Below are 25,864 nucleotides of genomic sequence, written 5' to 3'. Positions count from 1 at the left end.
GCTATGGGAGCAACTAAATGCCTTGGCCAGGAGAGGGATAGTGTATAAAAACTCTCTGTATTAGAAGCGATTCCTCTTGTAATGGTGCTAGGTCATACTTGTCTTTCAATAAGTAACCCTCTTAAAACGAACAAAACAAGCAAGAAAACTAAAATTAAACAAGACAAAACACAGCAGATTAGAGGCAGCAGGGTAGAGTAGAAGAGATGAAGAAATCATGGATTTGGCTTTAAGGCCTCTGACCACCAAAGCTTTACTCACTCATCCTGGACAAGTATTAACCTCTCTGGCCCTTGTTGTCATCAAATGGAAAACCAAAGGGCATTCCCTGAATCATCTTCAAGGCTCCCTTGTAGCTGTCAAAAGAGTTACTTCCTGGATGCTACAGATGTGTTGCTTATGTCTTTTCTCTCTAAAGACTTGATTATATCTCCTCCTGAGCTGTTGAAAGGTACTCTCTCTTAGCTTTTGTATAAAAGTGGCATATGTCCCTTTTCAAATCCTCAGTACTCTTGTGTGCATCTCAGAGGCTTTGTCCCCTGCATAGTTTCAATTACAATGCATATTCTTTTCATTTTGAATCTTAGCAAAGACCTTTGCTGCGGTGTGGCTGTGTGACAGCTGCTGTGCACCCCTCCAGTGGTGGCTGAAATGATTTCTGCACCTGTCTTGTGCTTAAAAATATTGGGGGGGGGGCAGGAAATGGACTCAGCATGCTGGAAAATATTGACGTGTTTCCCATATTACATTTAGCAGCTGAAAGTCACGGATCTGGGATGAGAGGCAAGCCAGCCAATTTGTTAAGGGTACTGGCCACTTCCTTGATATATGTTCTGTTTATCTAAAAGGCCTTCAGACCTTTGGGTCTTCTGTCCATTAAAGATCAAGGTTCACTGTCATTTTAGGACTGGGCTTGGAGATGGCCTCTGAAAAATGTAAAGGGCTTAGTTAGGCCAGGTGAGATGAACCTGTCTTTATACCCATCCCCCACCATTATTTTCTGTCTTCTAGATTCCTTCCAAGTATGGGGTGAAATGTTTGCAATGCTAAGATAAATATTCTAAACAGTGAATGTTTCAATAATCCAATTTTCTTTTTAGGAGAAAAAAGTCATATTTAAGGATTAGTAAGAAGAAAGAAAGGCAATAAAATAAAAGGGTTGAGAACTTTGATTTAAGAATAAGAGAGACTTGAGTTCACATTCCATTTCCTGTCCTTACTAATTCTATGATCTTGATTGTATTACTTAAAGTTTTTCTGTATCAGTTTCCCTATCTGGAATATAAGTAAACAGTATCTATCTCATAGGGTTGTTATAAGAAGTAAATATGTTAAGGGAAGCATTTAGCATAATGCCTTAAACATAGTAAGCCATTCAAAACAGATAGTTTTGTGTTTGGTTTTTTTTAAAGCTGACAATGGCTTGTGGTATATATCATGCAGCAGAGCAAAATGACTTATGTTTTATAGAAATAAGCATCTCAGGGGCACCTGGCTCTTGATCTTGGGGATGTGAGTTTGAGGCCCATGTTGGGTATAGAGATTGCTTAAAAACAAAATCTTAAAAATACATACATACACACATGCGTACATAAGATCCATCTATTCAGAGAGAAACTAACATTAAGAGAGGACATTATTGCTCAGTGACTATAAGAGAGGTTCTAAATCCGATCAAGATTCAAATTCTGGCTCTGTGTGATTAGACTTCAATTCCTTTCCCTATAAAATTGGATTATAACCAATTATAACTTAACAGCACCATGCAAAACTCTAAAAACTCTTTTTATACCCATCATTCAGAGTCCTCCACAGCATGGCCTCTATATGAACTTATGACTTTTCATTATAGATTAAATAGTTGCAGCTCAGTAAATGTTTTGCCTATGGCAACTAAGGTTGCTTATAATTCACAAATGATCCTATGACCCATACAATGCCTCTTTTATATTTCCAGTGCTACTTTTGCAATGTAGGGCCATTCACATAGCTATAAATTGTAAACATTTGTTGAAAAAAGTGAAATACATGAAGTGTAACATTTTATGGTATGAACTGTATCCCAAAACTTTTATGAATATTTTTGTCAAGGATAGGGAATAATAATCTGGTTTAGCATGCTAGTTTCTGTATGGCTCTTACATGTATGACATTCATTTATTCACACATCAATTCATTAAATAGACATTTATTAAACATATACTATATCAGATCCTTCCTAAGCATGTTTGGGATGCAAAAACACATGTGTAAGACATGTTTCCTCCCTGTAATATTTCCCCAAAAGGAAGATAATATATGGACGTAGCTAATATAACACAAATCAGAAACTGATAATGACTGTAGAAGTAAAATAATCATAATGGTAATGATAATAACAAGATATATAATTGCAGTTGAGAGAAAAAGAAAAATACTTCTGTTTCTAATAATCAGAAAATCGTTTATGAAAGAGTTAGGTTTGGTCATAAAATATAGGATGGATTTGGCAAAAAATATGTTCCAGGCAGAAGACACAACATAAGCAAATTAGAGATGCTCAAAGAATGGTAAATTGTGGTTTTGATGGAGCAGAGTAGTCATTGCATAAGGGAACCTGAAAGACTAGCTTGAGCCCAGGTTGTGACGGGTCATGGGGAGATGGTCGGAGTAAGAAGCTCACTGTGCCGTGTCTGGATTTGGGGCCCATGATTCTGAACCACTCAGAAATCTAGCAAAATGCTCTTCCATAGCTTCAGTATCCATTCCTTTCTGCACACATTGTTAGAATCACGAAATATTTGAGAGAGATGTCCTTTTACATGTCCAATGGCCATGTAAGCCTTGTGACAGTGGAGCCTGCCAGGGTCCAGCAAGCCTGCTGGTGTTTGCCAAGCATAAATAAATAGGTGTTAATTTTTGTACATTATGAGATTTGAAATAATCACATGTACTGAAATTATATTTAATTCTGTAGTCACTGCTGAACAGAAAGTTTTAACCTAATAGGTCCTAATTTTTATATTGGAGTTAGTGATTTTTAAAGGGAATGTTTACCATGGTATTTCTAGGAATGATAGTTTCTTAATAAATTTAGTTTAGATTTGGCAAAATACATTTGGATAAATAAAAATTACATAAATATAACTGTATTCTGGTATATTACTGATTGGCTCCATTGAATGCCTTAAGAATATCATCAGTATGGATTATAATTTTTGCTTATTTTACACAAGCTCTGATAATAAATTTGTTCATATTTTTTTCTAGAAGAGTATGTACTTTTCCCAGTGTCTCGTAATCAAATAGCTTTAACAGCAAAGAAAAAAACCCACAATTTTAATCTAGCTGAGCTGGCATTATTACTTTGGTCTAAAAATTAATATAGGGATTAATTAAGATCCACATTTGACATCTCATTTCATAGAGAACATTTCACTGGAAGACATATTAGGCTATTTTTTGGTATGGTTTATGGATTATCATTGCATTCCTGGGAATTGTTTTACTTAGTTTTAATAGTGGGATCCTAACAACAAATGGAGCATTGTTATCATTTAATATTTTCAGTATTGTTAGTTTGGGTGATTGCTTATGTGGATTACCAGTCAAGGGTAGAACGCCCCATGTCATTGTGGGGCTCTTCCTATAGATATAAATATTAGAAAGAAAATGAGCTGTGTTGTATCTTATGGTTAAACTCCATAAATCAATGACTCTTAGATAAAGAATGCATTAATCAGATCTTCCCAAGTAGAACTCTTATTGAGACCCTTGAAAGTAAGAGTGGACTAGTGGTTACAAAATATCACATATCAAATATAGTAACAGTTGCACTCTCTTGACAACACAAGTCCATGTTTTCTCACAAGTATGTTTATCTTTAAAAAATTTTTTTTAATGTTTATTCATTTTTGAGAGACAGATCATGAGCAGGGGAGGAGCAGAGAGAGGGGGACAGAGGAGCAGAGAGAGGGGGACAGAGGAGCAGAGAGAGGGGGACACAAAATCCGAAGCAGCCTCCAGGTTCTGAGCTGTCAGCACAGAGCCTGACACGGGGCTCAAACCCACGGACCGCGAGATCATGACCTGAGCCAAAGTCAGATGCTTAACCAACTGAGCCACCCAGGCGCCCCTACATTCATCTTTTATAGTGTTCTTGGGCTAGATTTTTCCTAGATATTCTCTCATTCTGTTCACTTTACTTGATGGAAAACATCTTCAGTCAATGTAATCAGCAAAGCTTTACCAGAAACCTATGGTGTATAAGACACTACACCATACAGTACATTGTATATTAACTCCAACAATCTTTCTGATCACAGCCAACCAATGGGGTGCAATTTGAAAATTTCTAGAAGATGTGCTTGCTTCGGCAGCACATATACTAAAATTGAAAATTGCTAGAAGAGTCCTCTGCCTAAAATGTATATTCCTCTATTGGCCAGCCTGACCTAATGTGGGTGGCTAACATTTTTTCCTTAAGGGATAACATATTTTATTGAATATTTTATTGAATATAAGCTATATCCTTCCTATAAATTCATCAGGATTTTTTAAAATATGAATCCATTCAAACAAAGAACATAAGAAAAAGCAAATGAAATCAAGGGTGAGGAAGGTAGACCAAAAATACTTGTTATAAAGTCCTGAACACTTGTACTTGTCTCAGATGTTTTTGGTCTTTTTAGCAAAAGAGGGAAAAAGAGATGTGGGGACAAGGGAGGGCACATGGGCAGGATCAGTTGCATGAATAACAACATATTTTAATATAAGCTTATTTGGAAGAAGTAGCCCTTCCCCTGTGGATTTTCATAAAGAGAATACTGTATGATGTTGCAAAATAACAATTCCAATAATGTTCTAATAGTAAAAACAGCATTGAGTGCAGCAGATCTGTTTCTTAGAATCCTTCAATGTAAAGGAACCATGAAGCACAAGTCAATAAATGCCGCTCTGTAAGAGATCCCTAGAGAGTAATTGGACCTCTGTGTTACAGCATTATCCTGAGGCCCTACCTGGGAGAACTAACCATTTAGGCATTAACATCTTGGTATGAAGTAGTTTACCCAATTTTTAAAGCTTTTTTAAACAATGCCAGATAGGGGCACCTAGGTGGCTCAGTCAGTTGAGCATCTGACTTCGGCTCAGGTCATGATCTCACAGTCCGTGAGATTGAGCCCTGTGTCAGGCTCAATGCTGGAAGCTCAGAGCCTGGAGCCTGCTTCAGATTCTGTGTCTCCTTTTCACTTTGCCCCTACCCTGCTCACGCTTTGTCTCACTCTGTTTCTCCAAAATAAATAAATGTAAAAAAAAAGCCAGATAGTTAACATATATTGTAATATTAGTTTCAGGTATATAATTTAGTGATTCAACACTTACATACAACACCTGGTGCTCATCACAATAAGTGCACTTTTTAATCCCAATACAACTGTAGAGTAGAGCAGGCTTTCCAGGAGCTGAACGCAAGGGACAGAGAGCTTTTCTGGGGGAGGATAACTCAGGTTGGAGAACTAGGAAGAGAGCAAAGACTACTAAACAGATTACCTCAGTGTTTTCCTTTGTCCACGGCCAAATATTAAAAGTGCAAAATAATTTAAGACTGCATTACATTTTTATATTTACTGGTGCAACCAAAACAACAACAAACAAACAAACAAACATGGCCAGCAGAAACTATTCACTAGCTATTACTGAGTCTCCCCATGCTATCATATATACTAGAGAGGAATTTCATCAAGGACTTCCCATGGCCATTCTTTGAATATGAAAAGGATTCTGTGTGTATTGGTGAGGGAGGCATGGAGGGACAGATATTAGAAAGTAGATCTACAACTGCACTCAACCATATGGATGAATCTCATGGAAGATAATGTTGAGCCAGAAAGAAGCAAGACTCAAGAGAGTACAAATCTTCCTCTACTTATAATGAGTTACTTTATGATAAACCCACTGTAAATTGAAAATGCTGTAAGTTGAAAAGGCATGTAATACACCTAACCTACCGAACATCATAGCCTAGCCTACCTTATATGTGCTCAGAGTACTGCACTAAAAGTGAAAACCAGAATAGTTGTCTGGGTAAAGAATGGGTGTTTACCCTTGTGATACCATGCGTCACTGGAAGCTGCCGCTCTCTGCTGCCACCCAGCATCAGGAGAGAGTATCGCATTGCATATTGTTAGCCTGGGAAAATATCTAAATGTAAAATTTGAAGTATGGCTTCTACTGAATGCATATCACTTTCACACCCTAGTAAAGTCGAAAATTTTTTAGTCAAACCATTTTAAGTTGGGGACCGTCTATACACACTTTATGATTCCATTTTTATAAAGTACTAATACGGATAAAGCTACCCTATGATGTTAGAAGTAATAGTAGTGGGTATCTTGGAGATAGGACTAGACAGGAAGAACCGGAGGGGGATTTTGGAGTACTGAATTTTTCTGTTTCTTGGTCTAGATACAGAGAACACAAGCATGCCCAGTATCCACGGAGCTGTATACTGACAATGCACTCTTCTCTGTGTAGATATATGCCAACAAAACATTTTTGTTTAAGCTATAGAAATGTTTCCCACATGTTAGAATATTGCTAACCTAGTATGCTTCTGCCATCCTTTCTCAACTCACCAGCACGTAGGAGAGAAATTAGTCACTATTTTCAAAGAGCACATTAGTTATTGGGTTTCAACTCCTTACCTTGTCCAATTTCTCTGAGTTACCCAACAGTTGTTTTTCTCCTCTGTGGTACAGAGCTATAAAATTGCCTTAAATACCTTGCCCTGAAGATTTCTCAATTCTGTGCTTAATGTTACCTGAAAGCCAGTGTCAATACTGAAAATAAAGAGGCTGGGAATCAAGGTCTAGGTTGGCTTTTCAAGAGTTGTCTGAGAAAAAAAAATCAGACTGGGAAAGAATGTCTTGAAGGTATATCATGGAAAGATCCAATATGTTGAAATGGTATAGTCAGTTATTTATTTCAGACAGAGTAATTTCTCTCACACATGTGTTAAAGTGTAAAAAAAAAATCTAATAAGATTTAACACTTCAAAGTCATTAACTAACTAATTAACTAATGAATCCACATAACATCTCTATGAAGTTTGTGTTAAATACCTACCACTTCACAGATCTTGTGTCATTTAGAAACTCTTACAGTTCTTTTCATCTATGCTCTTTTCAAAGTCTTTAAAATGAACTAATTATTATCATGTCTCCAGTGAAGGGCACATATCAAATTTCTCTCTTGGGAAGAGAAAATCCAATGCTTTACGAAATGACTACAAAACCAGTTAAATAATTCCATGGCTTTCAAAATGATACCACTCCAAATTTCAAATATCCTTTACCCTCTGTTATATTTTGTTTGCCTTAAGGAAAAACAAATCCATTTGAATGCCTGAACATAGTAGGTCCTCAATAAACGTCCATTGGAATTTCTTGATCATAACTCTTTGAATAAATTGCTTTGGATAATGAAGCTACCATGTCACAGACTCGGTTGGAATTTTTGAAAACAGATTACATTGTGTACTGTTCTTCCAAATGCCTAAATTAGTTCCCACTAGAAATGAATTAGGTGCTAAGTTACATAGGCCATTTATATTTATATAGGCCATTACTACAATAGTTAATAGCATGTTCCCTTCAGCACTGAGTGTGTGGGAGGTGTGATATGTCCATGTTTTGGGGAGGAAACAGAGAGAGCCATTAGAACATTTAAAAAAGAGGCTTGAAAGATAATGAAGTCGGTTCTTTAAGTAATATTTATGAAAAGAAAATGATGCTGAATTGTTAGAGAAAGACAATACTAAGATCAGATTTTTTTGCGTCTGTGATGGTGCTAGGCAAAATTGTTACAGGACAATAATTAATACAGCAATTCCATTAATGGATATTAACAGAGGTTTTCCAAATTTCTGGAAAGCACTTTTTAGATTGATCTAGTGATTGCTTAATTAAACTCCAGAGATATTTAGTCATTTTCTATAGATTGCATATTTGGTAATATAAATGGTTCATGTGGGTCAACTTTCACTTGCATGGAAACTTGACGCATTGTGAAAACACCTAGTGAGAGAGAGGGGAATAACTTTTATCAAGCACCTGACATGCCCACAAACATATGTCATCTTGGTGTATCCTCAAAATTGCCCTGGGATGTGAAGTACTGTTCCCATTTTACAGATGAGGAAACTGATGCCGTGCCATACTGCTAGTCTAACTAATCCAGAGTCTTTAATCTCTCCCCTACTCCATGAAATAAACGCAATCTTCCATGAACAGATGTAATTTGAATACCTGCAGGTCCCATCTATTTTAAACTGGCTTTATAGGTGGTCATCTATGCACTCTGATCTACTGACTTAATAAAAACTTAGCTATAAGTACCTCTTCTGTTTATTTATTTATTTATTTTTCATTTGTCTGCCCCCTCTTTCAGCCACACTCAGCTCACTCAGCTTGAATTCTGGCTGGCACGGGCAGTGCAGTCAAGGCTGCAGCTGTTAGCATCCCCTCCTCCCATGCTCATCATGAGTTCTGCAAATGAGCCCTGCAGACTGATATCGCGTTCTGCAGTTTATTTGACAAATAGCTTTTGTGGCCTTTGATTTTTCATATCACTCATAAATTCTGGCAACAGACTGGTTGTTTGTCAGATTCAAATTCCACACATTTGAAAGGAAAGGGTTGAAGATTTCTGCATTGAAAGTGGACTCTACCCTTAAGATTTATTTGTAAATTTTACTTAGAACTACTTTGAGAGGAACCTAGGATATTCCCCTGGCCCTGCCTAGCTGCAAATTATTTCTATCCTTATTCCATAAATCTTGATCATATGTCTTTTAAAATGTGCCTGAGAAATGGATTTCATGTTTATAGTGCTGGATTTTAGTGAGTCAAATTGTGTTTGGGCAGTATGTTTGCCTCTTCACGTTCTGTGTGACACTGGAGTAAAATGGAGACTTCAGTCATTCAGCTGCAGGCTCGAAGAAAGCCTGTTGTAACTGTGCATTTTAATTAACCGAATCAGCTGAGGAAATGTTGTCTCTCTACTGTGGTGTAGCTGTCTGCCTTGTAAAGTACCTCCCTGGATAAACAGAGGACTTCTATTTCTTAAACTGCCTTTCCCCCATGGTCTTTAAGAGTGTTGGGCTTTTTCTTTTTTCTTAAATTACAGGTGGAGAAGGTTTAATTAACTCTAAAATGATTCCCTCGTAAACTAGTTGTATTTTTTACAACACTTTGAGCTACAGTATAGTTACTGCAGGATGCATGCTGTTATTGGAGCACACAGAAACATTTATAAACCTAAATCTGTTTTGCCATATTACCAGAGATGGCATCTGCACTTGGGTACAGTTGAAATACAAATTGAAGATCAAATAGGTTTTTTTTTTTTTTAACTAATCAGTGGGCTACTGTGAGCTGAGCCAACAAAATGGGAATAATTTAACCATTGATTATTTCTGTGCAACACACTGCTAGATGTTAAAACTGAGTTGAATATGAAGAGATAGTCGTGGTTCAAAGAGTTATGTGCAAATTTGACCTCTAGAAAAATAATTTGTGAGCTTGGTATTGAAAAGAGCTGAATACATCCTACTGGAAACTTCTTGCCTGTATAATGGGTTATAGGTTACTTTCATTTAGCTGTCACTCTATGCAGAATTTTGTGAATCTGAAGCAGGCTAGTGTTGGGGCGCCTGGGTGTCTCAGTCAGTTGAGCATCCAACTTCAGCTCAGGTCATGATCTCACCGTCCGTGAGTTCTGGCCCGCATCGGTCTCTGTGCGGACAGTTCAGAGCCTGGAGGCTGCTTTGGATTCTGTGTCTCCCTCTCTCCCTGCCCCTCCCACACTTGGGCTCTGTCTCTCTGTCTCTCAAATATGAAGAAAACTAATAAAAAAGTAAAAAAAAATGAGCAATGTCATCTCTATTTCTGAAATTAAATTACTGTTTACAAAATTACAGTTCTTAATTTATAGAACTAAACAAAGCTGTTGAATAAAAATCATTTTTTGACTCTATTTTAAATTAAATTATTAGACTGTGTCATTTTAATTACTGCTTTTCTAAGAGATAAAAATCACCAGTATTTTCCTTTCAATGCAGTCAGAAGGTATATATTTAAGTAGTAGAGGTTGACTTATAAATAAAAGTTGGACAGAGGGAAAAATTGAAAGAAATTCAAGTTGAGATGAGAGAGATGAAATTCAATTAAAAGGAGGAAAAGGATGAAGAGAGGGAGGAAAGCGGAGACCCAACAAAGGGCAGATACCTCAATCCTATGTGATCAAGTCTGCTGTCTGCATCATCAATCAAGAGAGAAAAAAGATGAGCATTACTAATTATCAACTTCTGAGTATTTGATGTTTGAAGTCTCCAGTAGAATAGTTCCTTTGAAAATGTGTATATTCAGGAAGCCAAAGACCTCTGACCTTGTGTCCGAGATAGTGTAGAGTGGTCCTGTGTTTGGTAGGAGAGGTGCGGCCTTGGAATGTATTTAAGGCAGAACCTTTTTGGAACTGAGGACAGGATGAGCAGACATCCATACTAATGAGAAAAGGATCTTTCCCAAGAGGCAGTGGACAAACAGCAGTCACAAATATATGGCTTTTACAACAAAAGATGACCCACTAAAATCAAGATGTATTCATACTTAGAATTAAATATTTTTTTCTTTGTCTCACAATATTTTTTAGCTCTTAGTCACTTTAACATACCCGCTAAATTGTTCATTTCCTTGGTAACTATCAAAAGAAAATCATTCGTAGGTTCTTTGTAACATAGATGCATTTAAATCAGAACATTATTTTTAAAAACTGTACTTACATCAGAATTTTTTGAAACCAATTTTTGAAGCCAATTAAATAAATGGTAAATGAGAAGACTGCATATATGAAAATGTATATGTTAAGTAAAAACACAAAATGTATATGTGGACTATATAAATAAATATGAACTTGACAATAACCTTATCATAATTACTAGAAAATCAATTCAACAGACAACTACCATGAATAAAAAACTGTACCAATCAATCATCATTGGTAGAAGAAGTAAAATTTAAAAAATAGTTCATTTCCTCCAAAAGGATATACAGACACATTAATAACTCTAACACAGACAAGTGGTGATGTAGTCACCAACAGGGATAGAAAATACCATGGAAAACAAGGAAGGGCAAGATTAAGAAGACTTCTGAAATGAGTGAAATTGTAATTGGATTTGTAGAAAGGCTCCAAGATTGACAGGAGGACTTGGAAGTGAAGAAAGTCATTCCTCAAAAAGGATATAGCTTGAGTAAAAGCGCAGAAGTAGGAAAGCACCTGTACTTCAAAAATTGACCAGTGCTAAAGCATGGAAAATGGCATGCAAGTAAAGGTAGGGTTGCATTTGGGCTTTGTTGGGAGGTTTCGGATATTGGTTTTACATACCACATTACTCTTTAGTATTAACCATGTGCTTAGATGCCCTTGAACAGTTTAGATTCTAATCCTTTAAAGTCTGCCAGGTATCTCTTATTCCATTAAAAATAAATAGATAGTGGGGCACAACTGTTAAAGCATACTATGGTACTGAAAGTTTTAGCAGTTAGAGAAGGTTACTATTATGTGCCAAACTTTGTACCAAGTGATTTTACCCATGTCATCTCATTTAATCACATAGGATCTTTATGAGTATTAAATTAAGTAATACATGCAGTGTGCCATAACAGCGTACGTACAAATATTCAAGAAATGCTGATTCTTTGCCCTCTTGCAACAATCAGGTGATGATTATATATATGGCTTTACAAATTTTTTTAAGATGAAGAGGCTATGACTCAAGATTTTGTAGTTACGAAGTCTCAGAACCAGAATCCAAACTGATTCTTTCTGGTTCCACGGCCCAAGTTCTTTCTAGTATACCATATTGTTTGTCAGTGAAGAAATACTAAGCCTTGTATAATGGCAACTTACTGAAGATATTTCTCAAACTATAGTTTACTGAATAAAGCCTGGATTATTTACTCTACCTTGGTGTCTTTGGTAAGTTCCAGCCTCATGTTTGAGAAAAATTTAGAGGTATCTATAATAAAGGATGATTTCAGAGGTGCTTGCAAAGCCTTTTGCCCCCAGAAGTACTTTCCCCAGCCCTGCTGGTTATGCCTGATCTTATATCTGACTTTCTCACCTTTAGCTAAAGGTTTTTTATCCCTATTTAAATGTAAGTGCCCTCAAGAGGAACAATAATACTGGTCTAGATCTGGGAATAGATATTTGGTAAGGAATAAGGAATTGACAGAGCTGGAGTACCATTGGATGGAGGAATTTCGCTGTGGATAATCCTTGTAAAGGGAGAAAAGTCATGGGAATGGGAGGCTGGGAAGACAGAAGGCAGATATCCCAGACTTGACTAGATTGTACTCTAGAGACAAATTCAGTCTGTCTGATTGCTCCAACCATAAAACTGATAAATTATCCTGTGACTTTCTGACAGGATCAAAATTTGAGTGGGCATTCTAGAAAAACAGGCAAAGTGGTACGTTTGGACTGGGAAAAGATCTGTAGGCAGAAAACAGCACAAAACAAAACAACCATAAAACAAACAAAAGAAACCTCTCTGTTAGAAATGGAAAAATGGAAGGAATGTGAAGCTTACATTTAAGAATATGATGGTAAACTTGGAGAGTAAATCAGATGTCATGAAAGTAAACTACAGGATGCTCATCATTTATGATTATTTTTAAGATTAAGAAAGATATAATATGAACTCTGGACTCCTTTTTTTTTTTTTATCTGCCTTGACCTTTTCTCTTTAATTTACAGCTAGCTTAATGCTTTTACATTTCAGTATAAACTAATAAAGACCCCACACATCTCTGTGTGTTAGACCATAAAAACAACCAAAGTGAAGCCCATAAAAATATATGTAGATTTTTACATTTTACTACTCAATCCTCCCTGTAAAAGTCCATAGGACTAAGTGTGTGCTGCCATTTAATGGCATGAGATGGGCTGGAATGGATGCCACAGGCTGGGAAGAATATGATGCTGGCAGATTAGAATTTAGCTAGCAGAGGGATATCCCAATGGTAAATCACTGGATATTATTTCCAAATGGGAATGGGAGATATAGAATTTAGCTTCAGAAGCATGTGTGAGTGAGGCAGGAATTATTTTAGGCCAGTCCTGTAAAGAAGGGACAAGGTATAGAAATAATGGATAAAACTTCGAGGAAAACAGAGTCAATCTAAGGTCTCTTCTTACATTAAAAACAAATAAACAAAAAGCCCTGCATAGACACTCCTGGCACATAAGGACTCCATTACACAAGAATACACATACATTCACAAATGTGAATTCACATAAAAAATGTGAATTATCACCTTTTAGGATGGATATGCATTTTCCTTCTAAACATCTACAACATGCCTTGTTTGGTGGAAAACATAATATACTTATATAATATCGCCTGTGCTGTATTAAACAGATCTTTATTCTATTTTAGTCATCATTTAGTGATGTTACCTAACCTTCCACTGGATAAATGGCAGGATCTCCATCAAGTATTTACGCCTTGTCACTTTAAAATTTTGTACAAATTGTGCAAAGCCCCTTTAACAAATCAATGAGTACAAGCCAACACTGACCCTTAAGTGATGAGTTAGTTTTTAAACTCCTTAGAGGATTTTCACTGTTGTGATCCTATAATGCTTTTATCAGAGGTTTTTGAAGTTACCCTACTGCTTCAGCCTCATCATGATATATTCTACAAGTTTCCTTTAAATATTCTTGTGAGATTCTGGTTGTTTGCTTCAAATGGGGAAGGGGTAAGCATGTTCCGTCTTTCAGACTGTATAACAGATCAATATTAATGCCATGAACCAATTTTTACCTACATTTGGGGATCACCCAGTTGAAGCCATGAATACCACTTGATAGTATAGCCTCACTATCATATAGTTTATCCATTGTCTAAGAACATTTTTTTTACCCCCACTTCATTAATAAGTTTGAGCCCCAAGAGTGCTGAATAAGGATTTGTATTTAATGAAGTCCTTTGCTCTTCAGTGGCAACATGTATTTTACACCCTGAACAGATATAATTAGTGCAATGAAGCTTTAACAGAAATTGCCTTTGCTAAATGTAGAATTTGCCTTATCATTTTATATGTGAGCCCTCCCCCCCCGCCAATTTGCATTTTATTCCTGAGAAGACAAAAATTCTGATTGTTGGTATAAATGTCTTTGATTGGTGGAATATAGTTGGACACTCCCATATATAAAGTCCTATATTTTATTTTCTAGGAGGTAATTAAGAAGGAAAATAGAAGTAGGCTTTAATGCTTTGTTAACCCATGATTCAACTATATTTCAGCCAGACTTAAATCTTGTTTCATAATTTATTTTTTAATTATTATTAGAGATAGGTGACTCCTCTGAGTGAGGTGACCAAATTGTGTTGGTTTCTATGAAGGAAGACTGTGTTTGGTGAGATGAAACAATTTTTTGCATATGTGAAGTAGGTAGCAACAGTTTAAGGGTGGGAGAAAGGTATAAAGGAAATTTCTTCTTGGGGGATAGGGAATGGGATCCCCTGGCAAATAAAAGGAAAATATCAAGAATTGTCAAGAAAGTTACCAATTTTCATTACAACATTTGCTGGATAGGATAAGATAGAAGCTCTTTTACTTTTTTTCAATAAAATGGATTATTATTGCATATGGGGTTTTGTCATTAGAAAGTACAGTTGTAAAATAGATTGCCTCTGCTTAGTCTTACATTGTGACTCAGATAGTCTGTATTCCTGGAATTCTTCTTACATGTTTAGAAGACCTAACTCAAGAACACCCACCAATAATCCTATGAAGGTAAAAAAGCATAAAATTCACTAATACTTTTTCCACTGAAAAACTACTACCTTTTCTCTGTACTTTAGAGATTTCAAAGAAACTTAGCTGTCAAAAAGCAACAGTTAGTTTGTATATTTAAATTATAAGAATTTTGGAAATGCATGTACATCATTTTTGGTAAGACAAGCTGCATCCAGTGGAGAAAGATTTGTGATTACATTGGTCATTTATTTGATGAAAGGCCAACAAAGAATAGTATTTAATTTGCCTAAGTGAATAGGGTGCTACTCACAAAAAAAAGCCTTTGTGTTTTTATGCTTTTTTTAATACAGGGATTTTCAATGACAGTAATTGATAAAGACGATAGCAATTTCTATATTAGGAGAAGATTTTGGATAGTCTTTGGGGAAAACAAAGAAACAAAGTAGATGTCATGTGATTGATACCTGGAACGTATGCTAACCCTACTGTAACAAGTTATGAGCAATTACTTTTTGTTCAATAATGATGTCATCTTGCCATAAATGTTAAACAACAAGCGCTCAAAATATTGATACTAGAAAAGCGATGGACAGGTAACCTATGTTGTTTGAAAGTCCTCACTATAATGACCTGATTTGGTACACCGTTAGAATTTTTATTTACTTTGATAAGCTTTTGGTTCATTGTTCTCTAGTTGGTATCTTTATTTTATGTCTAGTATACATTGTGATCATTATTAATAAACTCCTAGACTCTGATAACATGGGGTTGAAGAAACTTTGATTTATGGAAAGTAAAGGTCAAAGACAAACTAAGTTCTAGACTAGCCTCCTAGTCTCAGAATTCGCATTCATGTAAAATGGTTTTGGGCTTCTGTAACATAGAGGTTAGTGATATCTTTTGCCCCAGGTCAGACATAGAGCACCAGCAACCACACCTGAGTATCTCACCAAGTGCTCTTTGAAAAGAAAAAGCACTTGCCATTGTAGAGTTAGCAGAGTACTTCTCTAGTTTTGTTCTTTCAATAACCATGTGAAGTCAATAATACATGCCCATTTACAGATGGGGAACTTGAAATTGAGAAAAGCTAAGAAATTTGCCTCAAATCATTAGATTACCAAATGTCAGAGAAACTTGAATCTAAGGCCCATACTGTACCATAAAAAAGAACTGTAAACTAGATTTATGTAGATTTTCTGAGTAATATTTCTATTTTATTCTACACAAGTATGCAAAAATCACCGATGCTTTGGAGACGAAGCAAAATTTTGGTCCAGTTCTGTAAGCTATTACAATTCGGTTAGGTGAACTCACTTTCACCTCTATATTATTTTTTTCTTAGTTTTCAAGAGTCATTTAATACAAGCTATTTAACTTCCATCAATTCTGTTTCTCTTACAATGTTTGTAATTTACATTTACTCCTATAGTTCATGTTCATGGTTTCTTCTAACCTTGTCTGATTTTTAACATAGGTAAGAAAGTACAAGTACAGAAAAACTCTGTGGGTTTGCTACAGATCCAGATACCAATGAGAACTCAGGGGAAAGGGAATGGAAGAAACAACACAGTTTCTGAGTTTTTTATTTCTCATGGCTCAATTCTCATTTGTCATATCTGGAACTCATTTTTTCTTAGGCTTCATGGCTGGATGCTTGTTTCTGATGCTGGTCTAATCCACATGTTAAATAAGCTATTTAAGTTCTTTTCTTGGTAAATGTCAAGGGAAGAGAGGATATTTCATGCACCCACAACATCGTAATATCCCTTGCCAAATTTACGAATCTGACTCTGCATTATCCTTCCTCAGAAGGAGAGCATAATTTCATTATCCATGAATCATCACCTCTTAGACTGTAACATCATTGTCAGAGAGCCTAATAGAACCAGTGTTCAGCTGGCTGAGAAGGGGGAGGGTTGGGGAGAGCACTGGGGCAAAGCACAGGTCACTGGCATGATCAAGAAACTGGAGAGTTCTAGAGCCGAAGGGGAGGCCTCCCTCACCTGATAGCTCAGATATTCCTACGGACTAGTAAATAACTGATGCTGATTCTTTCAATATTAATATGGAAATTTGTCTTTCTGAATCTAAATTACATTATATTTCAGTATCCTGCCTATGGAAAATATTAACCCATTTAATAAAAATTTCAGAATATCTGGGCAATGCCAATGAGTATAAATACTTTAAAGAATTTCTTATCTATTCTTAGGACATTCTTACTTGCTCTTCATCTATGGACACATTTCTAGCCCTCAGTACCAGTTCTTGTGGCCTCTAGGCTAATTACTAAGTAAGTCAATATGCAAAATATAACTTAAAAAATTACACTATATTTACCAGAGAGATGAATTAAATAAAATCCGAATCTGATTCACAGAGCAAAAAATATATGTTTTAAATCATGTTTACGTAAGGATTCAGGATTAGAAACACTGAATAGGTGTATGAATAACTGTGGTTAGTCCAACTGGCCACTGGAGGTCACTCCTGCTCCACAGAAATACAGTTCATTGCCTGTATACTTAGAGAGTTGACTCACCAAATCAAGTAAAAAAATGGTTTAAATTTTTTGAAAAAATGTAATGTCAACAGTCTTGGAAAATATAAACTCATTTAAAAGGAATATATATTGCATAAGTATTGCTTAGAAGACTGTGGCACTGGGACTATTAAAGCCGTGCTGCAGTAGCACTGTGCACTGGGGCTCATAAAAATGGGGGGAATAACATGCAGTTCAGTGACTAAACTGCATTTCTTCTCTCTCTGGTAAAGCGTTCAAAGTATTGACTGAATCCATTCTGCATTGACGCATCTGTGTTGTGTAGTTCAATAGGTCAGGCTGTTTATTTAACTGTTGTCACCTTTGAGGGAAGTCAGATACTTCATGTAAATTTGGAATAGAAAATGGAATGCCAATTATATTTCTCTAATATACAATGAGTTTGAAATACTGAATGAAAATAGACTTACAGTATGTAGTCCAGAAAGTGCCATGCAGTCAGGGTGAGAACAACAACTTTTGAGCAGGAGAGCATTGACCAAGTTGACTTTGTTAAATTCATGGTGGTGAACTAGTTATTGTCTAGCCTACAAGAGTTGTATATTTGTGATCAGAAGATCCTGAGAACTAGGGAAGCTTCATTCCCAAAGTTTGGGGGTGGTGGTGGTTCTTTTTAAGAAATATTTCATATCCTGAATCAAATAACATTTAAAATCTAAGGGATTTTATTTTGGTTCTATTATTGAATTTATAAATAAATTTAGGCGTTAAAAAATGACCAGCCTTTAAAACGTTGGTCATTTATTTAATCTAACACATGAAGTGGCTTTGAATTTTAGAAACACTTTCAATACAACAAACATATTTTATATATATATCAGTAGGATCACAGCAGTGAGATCTGCAAGAATTCAGAAAGATAAGTACAAATATACCTTGCCTGAATTTATTTGGTATCTGTGACAAATGAGGCAAAAGGTCAAGTCAAAGAATAGAAATGGGCTTTTTCACTTTAACACTGCATTTAATTAATACAATCATCTTTAGTACAGATAAAAATGAGGCTGATCAAAGAAATTTTCTTTTTGAAATGGAATATGTATTTACTGACATTATATGAAAAATGCAAAATTACAACTTCAGTGAAAAACATCACAGTAGGCTCAGTCATCCAGTTCATAGTACTGTAAGGAAGTATCTGCATTATTAATCAATTGGGAATCTGTGACTATTTACCATTAATAAGTATACATTCAACAATTATCCTGGGTAAATATATTGTAGCTATGATGCTTTTCTGAACTGGCATCTCTTTTAAGATTTAATCAAAATCATAGTACTTTGAGAAATCCACTTTAAATGTCCCCTTTCCTTTATTGCTTATAAAAGTATGATTTTTTATAATCTGGCTTCCTTGCAATTATATTTCATGGTGACTTGCCTAGATTTTTCCTCTCAGCATATGAAAAGACTTCAAACTATATAAAAAAGCTGGTTAAAAAATAGCCATCCACTTTTTCTTTTTTGCTGCAGTGATTTTGTTTTGGAAGAACAGGGACGTGGTTAAAGATATGGGGCTTGGCAAGCCAAATTAAATGAAACAGACTCAATGTTGCAATTCCTGATTTTTGCTCCTATAATAGGATTGTTCATTTTGGAGGTTGAAAGAGGATACAATACAGACCAAAAACATTTTTCTAAAATCTTAATGAACTGTGGTCAAAGTTACTTAAATACAGAAGGCATGATATTTGTGCTGCAGTCAATAAACTTTCACCTACGACATAAAAACATGCATGCAGTTTGCAGATTGCCAGCAGGGTCCGTACAGATTCATACTGATGGATGAGTTCACAATATAGATGAACATAGGGACACTGTAATGTCAACAATAGAAAAGCAAAAGACAACTGCCATAGGGTTGGTTTTTTTCCTCTAAGATTTTATACCTTTATTAAGGCGTTATCAAAATCATTCTTTTCAGTGAAGCTGTCGGTGGAAGGCATGTCTTGGAATGTGTTCTCTCTTATGCCTCTGAATGAAGTGTCAGTCATTAGGGGACTAGTGTGTGCAGGACACATAATGGAACACAACAGGACTGTCTTACAAATCCCAGACAGAAGAACAGACAGAGCTAAAGATTCCACTCACTACATTAGAGTCCTTGAAAGAACTGGAAAGAAATTCTGGTAAGCTCCCAGCCACAAGCAAATAGCAAGCTGCCTTCCCATTTGCAAGCCTCATCTCTGAAAACTCCCTAAGGTGAGGAACAGTGGAGAAATTTGCCTCCTCAAATTTGCTTCTTCGTTATTTAATTAAAAAAATTTCTTTTTAAATTTAGGCTAATTAAAGGCTAGGAGAAATTGACAGTGAAAACTCTGATTCGATTTTATAAGAATGGATTTCAGAGATAAGGCTTCAAGTCTAAAACTTTGTATTTTTTACCATCTCCTCACATTTTTCAGTTGTCTATTTGCAGCATTTTAACCCTTCAACACTTTTCCCTAGGTTTGCTTTACTGTAATTCAAACACCTCTGGAAACTGCCCGTGGCGCTTCTTTAACCCAGCACCATCATTTGATAGTTTCCTTCAATTTTCTTTTTAAGCCAGACAGTGTTTTTAGGCTCTGTTTCTAAATGTTCCTGTAGTCAAGCATTCTCCTGGAATCAGTTCAAGCTTCAAGTACCTGGGATCATTCACTTTTTCCTTGATTCACCAGTGAACTACAAACCTTCTAGAACTGTAGATTTGGTCCCACCCCAAGGCAAATAACAGCAGAGGTGGGGGACTACTTATGAAAGAAGTTTTATCTTAAAACAAGTGAGATATTAATGCAATCAATCAAGAGTCTTATACAATAGGCATTCTATTAAACCGGAGTTTGAGCTTTGCATTGATTGTGGTATTTAAATTTCAGTGGGTTGATTTTGTACCAGAGGAAAATGACCAGTATTATGAATGTACTAAAATGGACCAGGAAGGACCTTGCCAGCAAAGCAGGAGGGAGAGGGAAGGGGAGGGGGCACCACGTTCCCTTTATAGTCACCAGAGTTCAATAAAGCACCACTTATTTCCCAGCTTTTAAGAGCGCTTTTATCACAATGGTTCATACCTCACACTCCCTGGAGCCTGATTTGTTATAGGTGCAGGGTCCCGTCCCATTCAGCAGCATCTCGCTGGTCTCCGTGTTGGTGGGTTTGTAATCTACATAAAATTCCTGGGTGCTGGGAGTCATTTGCTTTAGGGACTGTCTTTTCTTTTTCCTGTGCCTTCGCATGAGGGAGCGCTGCTGCAGCTGCTTCATGCTCGCAGGGTACCGCTTCCATGACACGTAGATAACGAGCAGGATGACGAGCACGGACAGGAAAAGGGCCACGCTCCCTGCGATGATTTTATGGAAAGAGATGTGCTCAGTGTCAGCATCAGTCTCTGGGCCAGGCTCCGTGGCTCCCACCGTGGGGGGCAGAGGGGGTTTGCTCTCGTGCTTCGGCCTGGGGAGTTTAGGCTTAAATGTCGGCTTTGGGAGAGCCCTGGCCAGATCAAACCTCTCCGTGGTACTTTTGCCACAGATGCTGTAGTTCTTCACTGCATCGATCACGTTTACTCCTTGCAGCTCTTTGGGACTGGCACAGATAATTGTATTCTCCCTCAGACCTTTAAAACTTTTCAGCCAATTTACCAGAGAACAAATATTTCTGCTGCATTCCCATATATTCCCGGCAAGACTGATGTCATTGAGAGATATCCAAGAATCCAAAATCTCTTGACCAATAAATGTGAGCTTATTGGAATCCAGGTTGAGGCGCTGCAGATTTGGGACACACTGGAAAACACTAGGTCCACTAAAAGCTTCAATCTCATTGCCTGACAAATCAAGCCTTTGTAACGAGCTCCAGGTCCAGGACATGGTCTGTCCTATGACACTGATTTTATTCCACTGCAAGTAAAGGTTCTGAAGGCTCACCAACCTTGGAAAAAGGGCCAGGTTGAGCTTAGAAAATTGATTGTGCTCCAGGTGAAGTTCTTTGAGTCTGATCATGCCAGCAAAGACATTCCTGGCTAAACTTCGGATCCGGTTATATCCCAGGTCCAAAAGTTCCAGATTGCGGCAGTCTTGGAATATTCGCACAGGGATGGTTCTCAGGGAGTTAGACCGTAAATGTAAACTCAGCAGCTTCCGCAAGCCCCGAAACTGTTCAGATCCCAGAGAATGCAGCTGATTATAGGACAGATCCAAGTTCCTTAAATTTGTCACAGGTCTGAAGGTATTGTTGAGAAAATAGGAGATTCTGTTGGAACTCAGAATCAACTCTTTGAGTCTGCGTATTCCATTAAAAGCATTCTCATCAATATTGCTGATATGGTTATGGTCAAGGTACAGCCAGGTGAGCTGGTTGAGCCCTTTAAATTGATTATACTTAAGTTTTTGAAGGCTGTTATAGCGAAGGGACAAACCTAAGCAACCAGCAGATATACTTGAGGGTATCTCCTGTAATTTCTGAGATTCACAATATACCATTTTGCCTTCACACCTACAGCCCTTAGGGCATCCTCGTTCGGCAGAAGAAAGCATTGTCAGTAAGACAGTGGGGGCTATAACCAGTGCTACAGCTGATCCGCTCAGTAGCCTAATTACATTGAAACCTGGAAATAAAAACAACTTAGAAAAGTTATCCCCCCAAAAAGGAATTCATTTATTTTTAATCAAGCAAAAATAGGCATGTATTTTCTTTTTTAAAAATTTAAATCTAAATAACAACATTTAATATCAAATATCACCTCTATGAAATGTAAACAGAATTGTTTTTAGGGTTTTTTTTTTTTAGTAGTTAAGCAAGGAAACGTGTCCACTAAGCAATTGAATTTATAGTCTTAAGGACAGAAAGGTAATCTCTAAAATAATTAAGGCAGAATTACAACACAGACTAAAGGGTTTTGTTTTTGGTTTTGTTTTCGTTTTTTTTTTTTTAAGAAGGAAAGAAGAAAAATGACAAAACATACCCATCCTTTGTATTGTTCAAAGGTCGTCCTTAGGTCTTTTGCTTTGGCTTAAGGGGCCACTTGCATGACAGCCCCTGTCAGCTGCACTGTAGTGAGTCAGGGCTCGCTGACACCCAGGAAGAAAAATTGGACCCCTTGGGAGATGGACCGATTTTGGAACATTATTCTTTGCCAGCCACGCAGAACACTCCAAGAACAAATAAATTCCAATACCGCATTTGTAGCAAAACATCAAAATCTTCCTAGGTAATAGGATCTTCGTGGATATTACGTTTTTGCATCTTTACAGTTTTTTTTGGGGGGGGGGTCGTTAAAAAAAAAACCAAAAACTGGCTTCTACAATTTCTTCTTATCGGAAAGCATGATGTATTCCTCCCGGCAACGTGGGGCTACCTGAGCTGCCACATCTGTATTCCATAGCCCAGCATTCTGGTGGTGAGCACCCACTTCAGCCACAGAGCTGCGTTGGAGCCCAGGAGGCAGGAGAGCCCCGTACCGCACACACGCTCAGCTCACTTCTGCAGACTGTCATTCTGAAAGCTGCTCGGACTGTTGCTTTGGTTTCAGTGAATGCAGTCTTATGTAAAGCTGCCCCCAGTGGTGAAGAACATTATGGGCATGTGCAGAAATGCCTCTCTTTTATCTTGCAAATGAGCAGGCTCTCTGCTGGAAAATGAATGATTCTTTTGGGTGGCTCAATGGGAACTGAATGGTCACCGTAATCAATAACTAGCAACATTTTCTGTAATTTCCGAGTCTTGTTTTACAATTTGGCAATGTCTTTATTGTCTGCGTCCCCTTAATCGCTAATCATGTACTGCCTAGAGTTTTTCTGGAGCTTGACATTAAATTCACAGACCGAATGTCAATTTTTCTTCACCTCAACATAGGCTTTGAGCTGAAATTTATAAAGTGAGTTACTGAGCTTTTCACAGAGAAGCATTAACTGCCTGCCCATTTGACCCCTTGGAGTCACAGTGATTGTATTATGCGAGGTGTCTCAGGATGCTAGAACACATTTTGGAATAGAGGGGATAACTAATGACATATAAATTAATGTGTCCAGTAGCCTTTCTGGTTTTCCTACAAAAGAAATAATTGGTTTAATGACTTATGGCTGAATTTGATGTTTTGGTTGCTATCATTTGTAATTAGAAGAGAAACTCTTTTTAGTGCAAGTAGAGGAATCAAGAGATCATTTGGTTCAGTTTACTGATGCTGCTATTTATTGTCCATTTGTTAGATGCTGCTAATAATGTTTATCGGACACTTCCTAAGTTGTTGTAAATGAGCTATCTTGTATCTGTAAACAATATTATGATGTAGGTCCCATTATAACCTTCATTTTAAAGATGAGGAAACTGAGACTTGGAAAGGGAACTTGCTGAAATTCATACAGTTAGTAAGTGGCAGAGCTGAGATTCAAAACCGTACCTCTCTCAGACTAGAACCTCTAACCACTAGATGATCATGCTTCAACAACAATGTTATCTTCCTCTTAAAATGAGTCAGATGAAAATTAGGCTGATGAGGACACTGGGGCAAGGAAGCTGCGATAAAACATAATAAAATAAAATAAAATAATAAAATTCTTGATTCCTACTTTTGTATAAACTTCTTTGGTATGATTCTTTGAAGAAGTATTAAAAAAACTAATGAGAAGCAGTTTAGTCTAGTGATTAAGAGTATGGATTTTTGCACCTAGGATCAAATCCTGGCCACGATAGGTTACTTATCTTCTGTATGCCTCATTTTCTCTTCTACAAAATAAGTATGATAACAAAAAAACATTCCATAGAAGGTTAGAGAATTGTCAAGTTAATATCTGTAAAGTACTTAGAATAGTGTGTGGACATGATAAACCTGTGTTAGCTGTTATTGGAATATCAACTTTATTTGCTGTCATTGCATGTTGTTTAGTACTGAATATTGACTATACTATCATTAACTCACAAAAAGCCTCTTCAATGAAAATATTTATATTGTTCACAATGGATTTCTCGGATTCATTCCGTCTTACCTTCCTTTAACAAAAGAACTTCCTAAATCTCCATCATTTCAACTTTATCTTTAAAATGAATCTTTTGGTTCTATGGATCATAACTAGATCATAATTAATGTTTGATTCTTTTCTTCCCTAAAGCAGAATATAGTAACATCTGTCACATAGAGAAAATCATTTTGTTTGAACATAAATAGTATACCTGAAAAAGTTTGCTTTGTTAGTCTTTGTTAGGGGAATTGGCTGTGGAAAACCCCAGAGAGCTTTCAGATTCTCTAACAATGAGAAATTTCACATTCTTCAAGAATGTTAGTCATGGCAATCAAAGGGGTCCCACAGAAATAGTCCAATGAAATCACCAATTCCTCAGATAGTATGCTATGAAAAGGGCAGTGGTTCCCTCCCCCCCCCCAAATTATCATGGTATCATTGCATATAAAGCCCCCAGAGAGCTTGTTAAAAAGATAAATTTCTCAGTCTTCCCCCCAAGATTCTGATTCATGGGATGGAAGAGGCTGCACTTATCAACACTGATGGACAAGTAAGTTTAAGAAATGCACTGTAAGGGAGTGATTAAAAATAATAAATGTTCCCCTAGTAGGAAGAGAGGGTATAAAAGTTTATGACATTGTGATGCAAGTTCAATGAGGATAAAGGTAGTGTTTTGTCTACTTCAGTTTCTCTAATACCTAGAACAGTACTTGACACATAATAGACACTCTGTTATTAAATAAATACATTTTTATGGGGGTCACAATTACATTTGATATAAGACAAACTGGGTGTGTAATGCTAATCTTGGGTACATGGGATTGATTTCTGCAGTTCCTGAGTCAATGATACTGGATACAATTTTGGAGAAAGTGTTCTTAAAGAATGTATGTAAAAAAGGCAAGAAACTAGAAAGTGGAAATATTTAGATGGTCAGCAAGTGATCTTCACTTTTTATGTAGATCTCTCATTTTCATGGTTAAATTACAAGTGGCATAAGAACAATAAATATATCTTTGAATATTCCCTTTGACATGTTACAACTTTTATCATCTCACATCCCAAATGGGGCTTGACAACTTGTATCTATTAAAACATACCGAAGGAAATCATATCTATAACCCCCCCTCTCATATCTTCATTGCTTGGGAGCCTCTGATTTTTCTCCTTACTTTCCTTGCTTCTCTATGGAAAGTAGCCTTTGAGATGTCTGTTTTGCCTAACAGCTACAGAGAGCTTCTCTACGATGGCTGGTAGAGAACTTCGTGCTGCTTCTTTTTCCCTCATTCCCTGGTGACAGGAACACAGAGGAGCCCACTGAGAATGTAATTCTCTCACTTTGTTTTTCCTGGGAGAAATCTTGGATTATTTATGATGAATAACATTTTTTGCTGTGTTCCATACCTTAGTTTTCAGCCATTTTTCTGATACCTTGGCTTCTGATCTTATGTTGCTCCATAGTTTTGACTTCACATTCACCCCTTTAATCTCATAATTGATATTTCCTCTTAATATTGATCATTGGTTTCTTTCTCAGTAGTAATCAGGTGCTTTTCTTG

General features: G+C 36.7%; 2 protein-coding genes across 6 annotated transcripts in view; one reads left to right on the top strand and one right to left on the bottom strand.

The window, feature by feature from the left end:
- Nucleotides 1–22,799, bottom strand: part of LRRTM3 (leucine rich repeat transmembrane neuronal 3) — a 158,496-nt gene extending 135,697 nt beyond the window's left edge. The window contains exons 1-2 of the mRNA XM_042960555.1: nt 22,313–22,799; nt 20,424–21,955 (exon numbers count right to left, since the gene is read on the bottom strand). Coding sequence (XP_042816489.1) covers nt 20,424–21,955; nt 22,313–22,316 — 1,536 coding nt within the window. The 5' untranslated portion in view covers nt 22,317–22,799. The remainder of the gene's footprint in view (nt 1–20,423; nt 21,956–22,312) is intronic.
- CTNNA3 (catenin alpha 3) overlaps nt 1–25,864 on the top strand; it is a 1,692,711-nt gene that overhangs the window by 669,970 nt on the left and 996,877 nt on the right. The window lies entirely within an intron of this gene.

This window comes from Panthera tigris, chromosome D2 (assembly GCF_018350195.1).
Source record: "Panthera tigris isolate Pti1 chromosome D2, P.tigris_Pti1_mat1.1, whole genome shotgun sequence".
Taxonomy (NCBI): domain Eukaryota; kingdom Metazoa; phylum Chordata; class Mammalia; order Carnivora; family Felidae; genus Panthera; species Panthera tigris.
The sequence above is the reverse complement of the archived record's forward strand: the minus strand, read 5'-3'. Positions and strand labels throughout refer to the sequence as shown.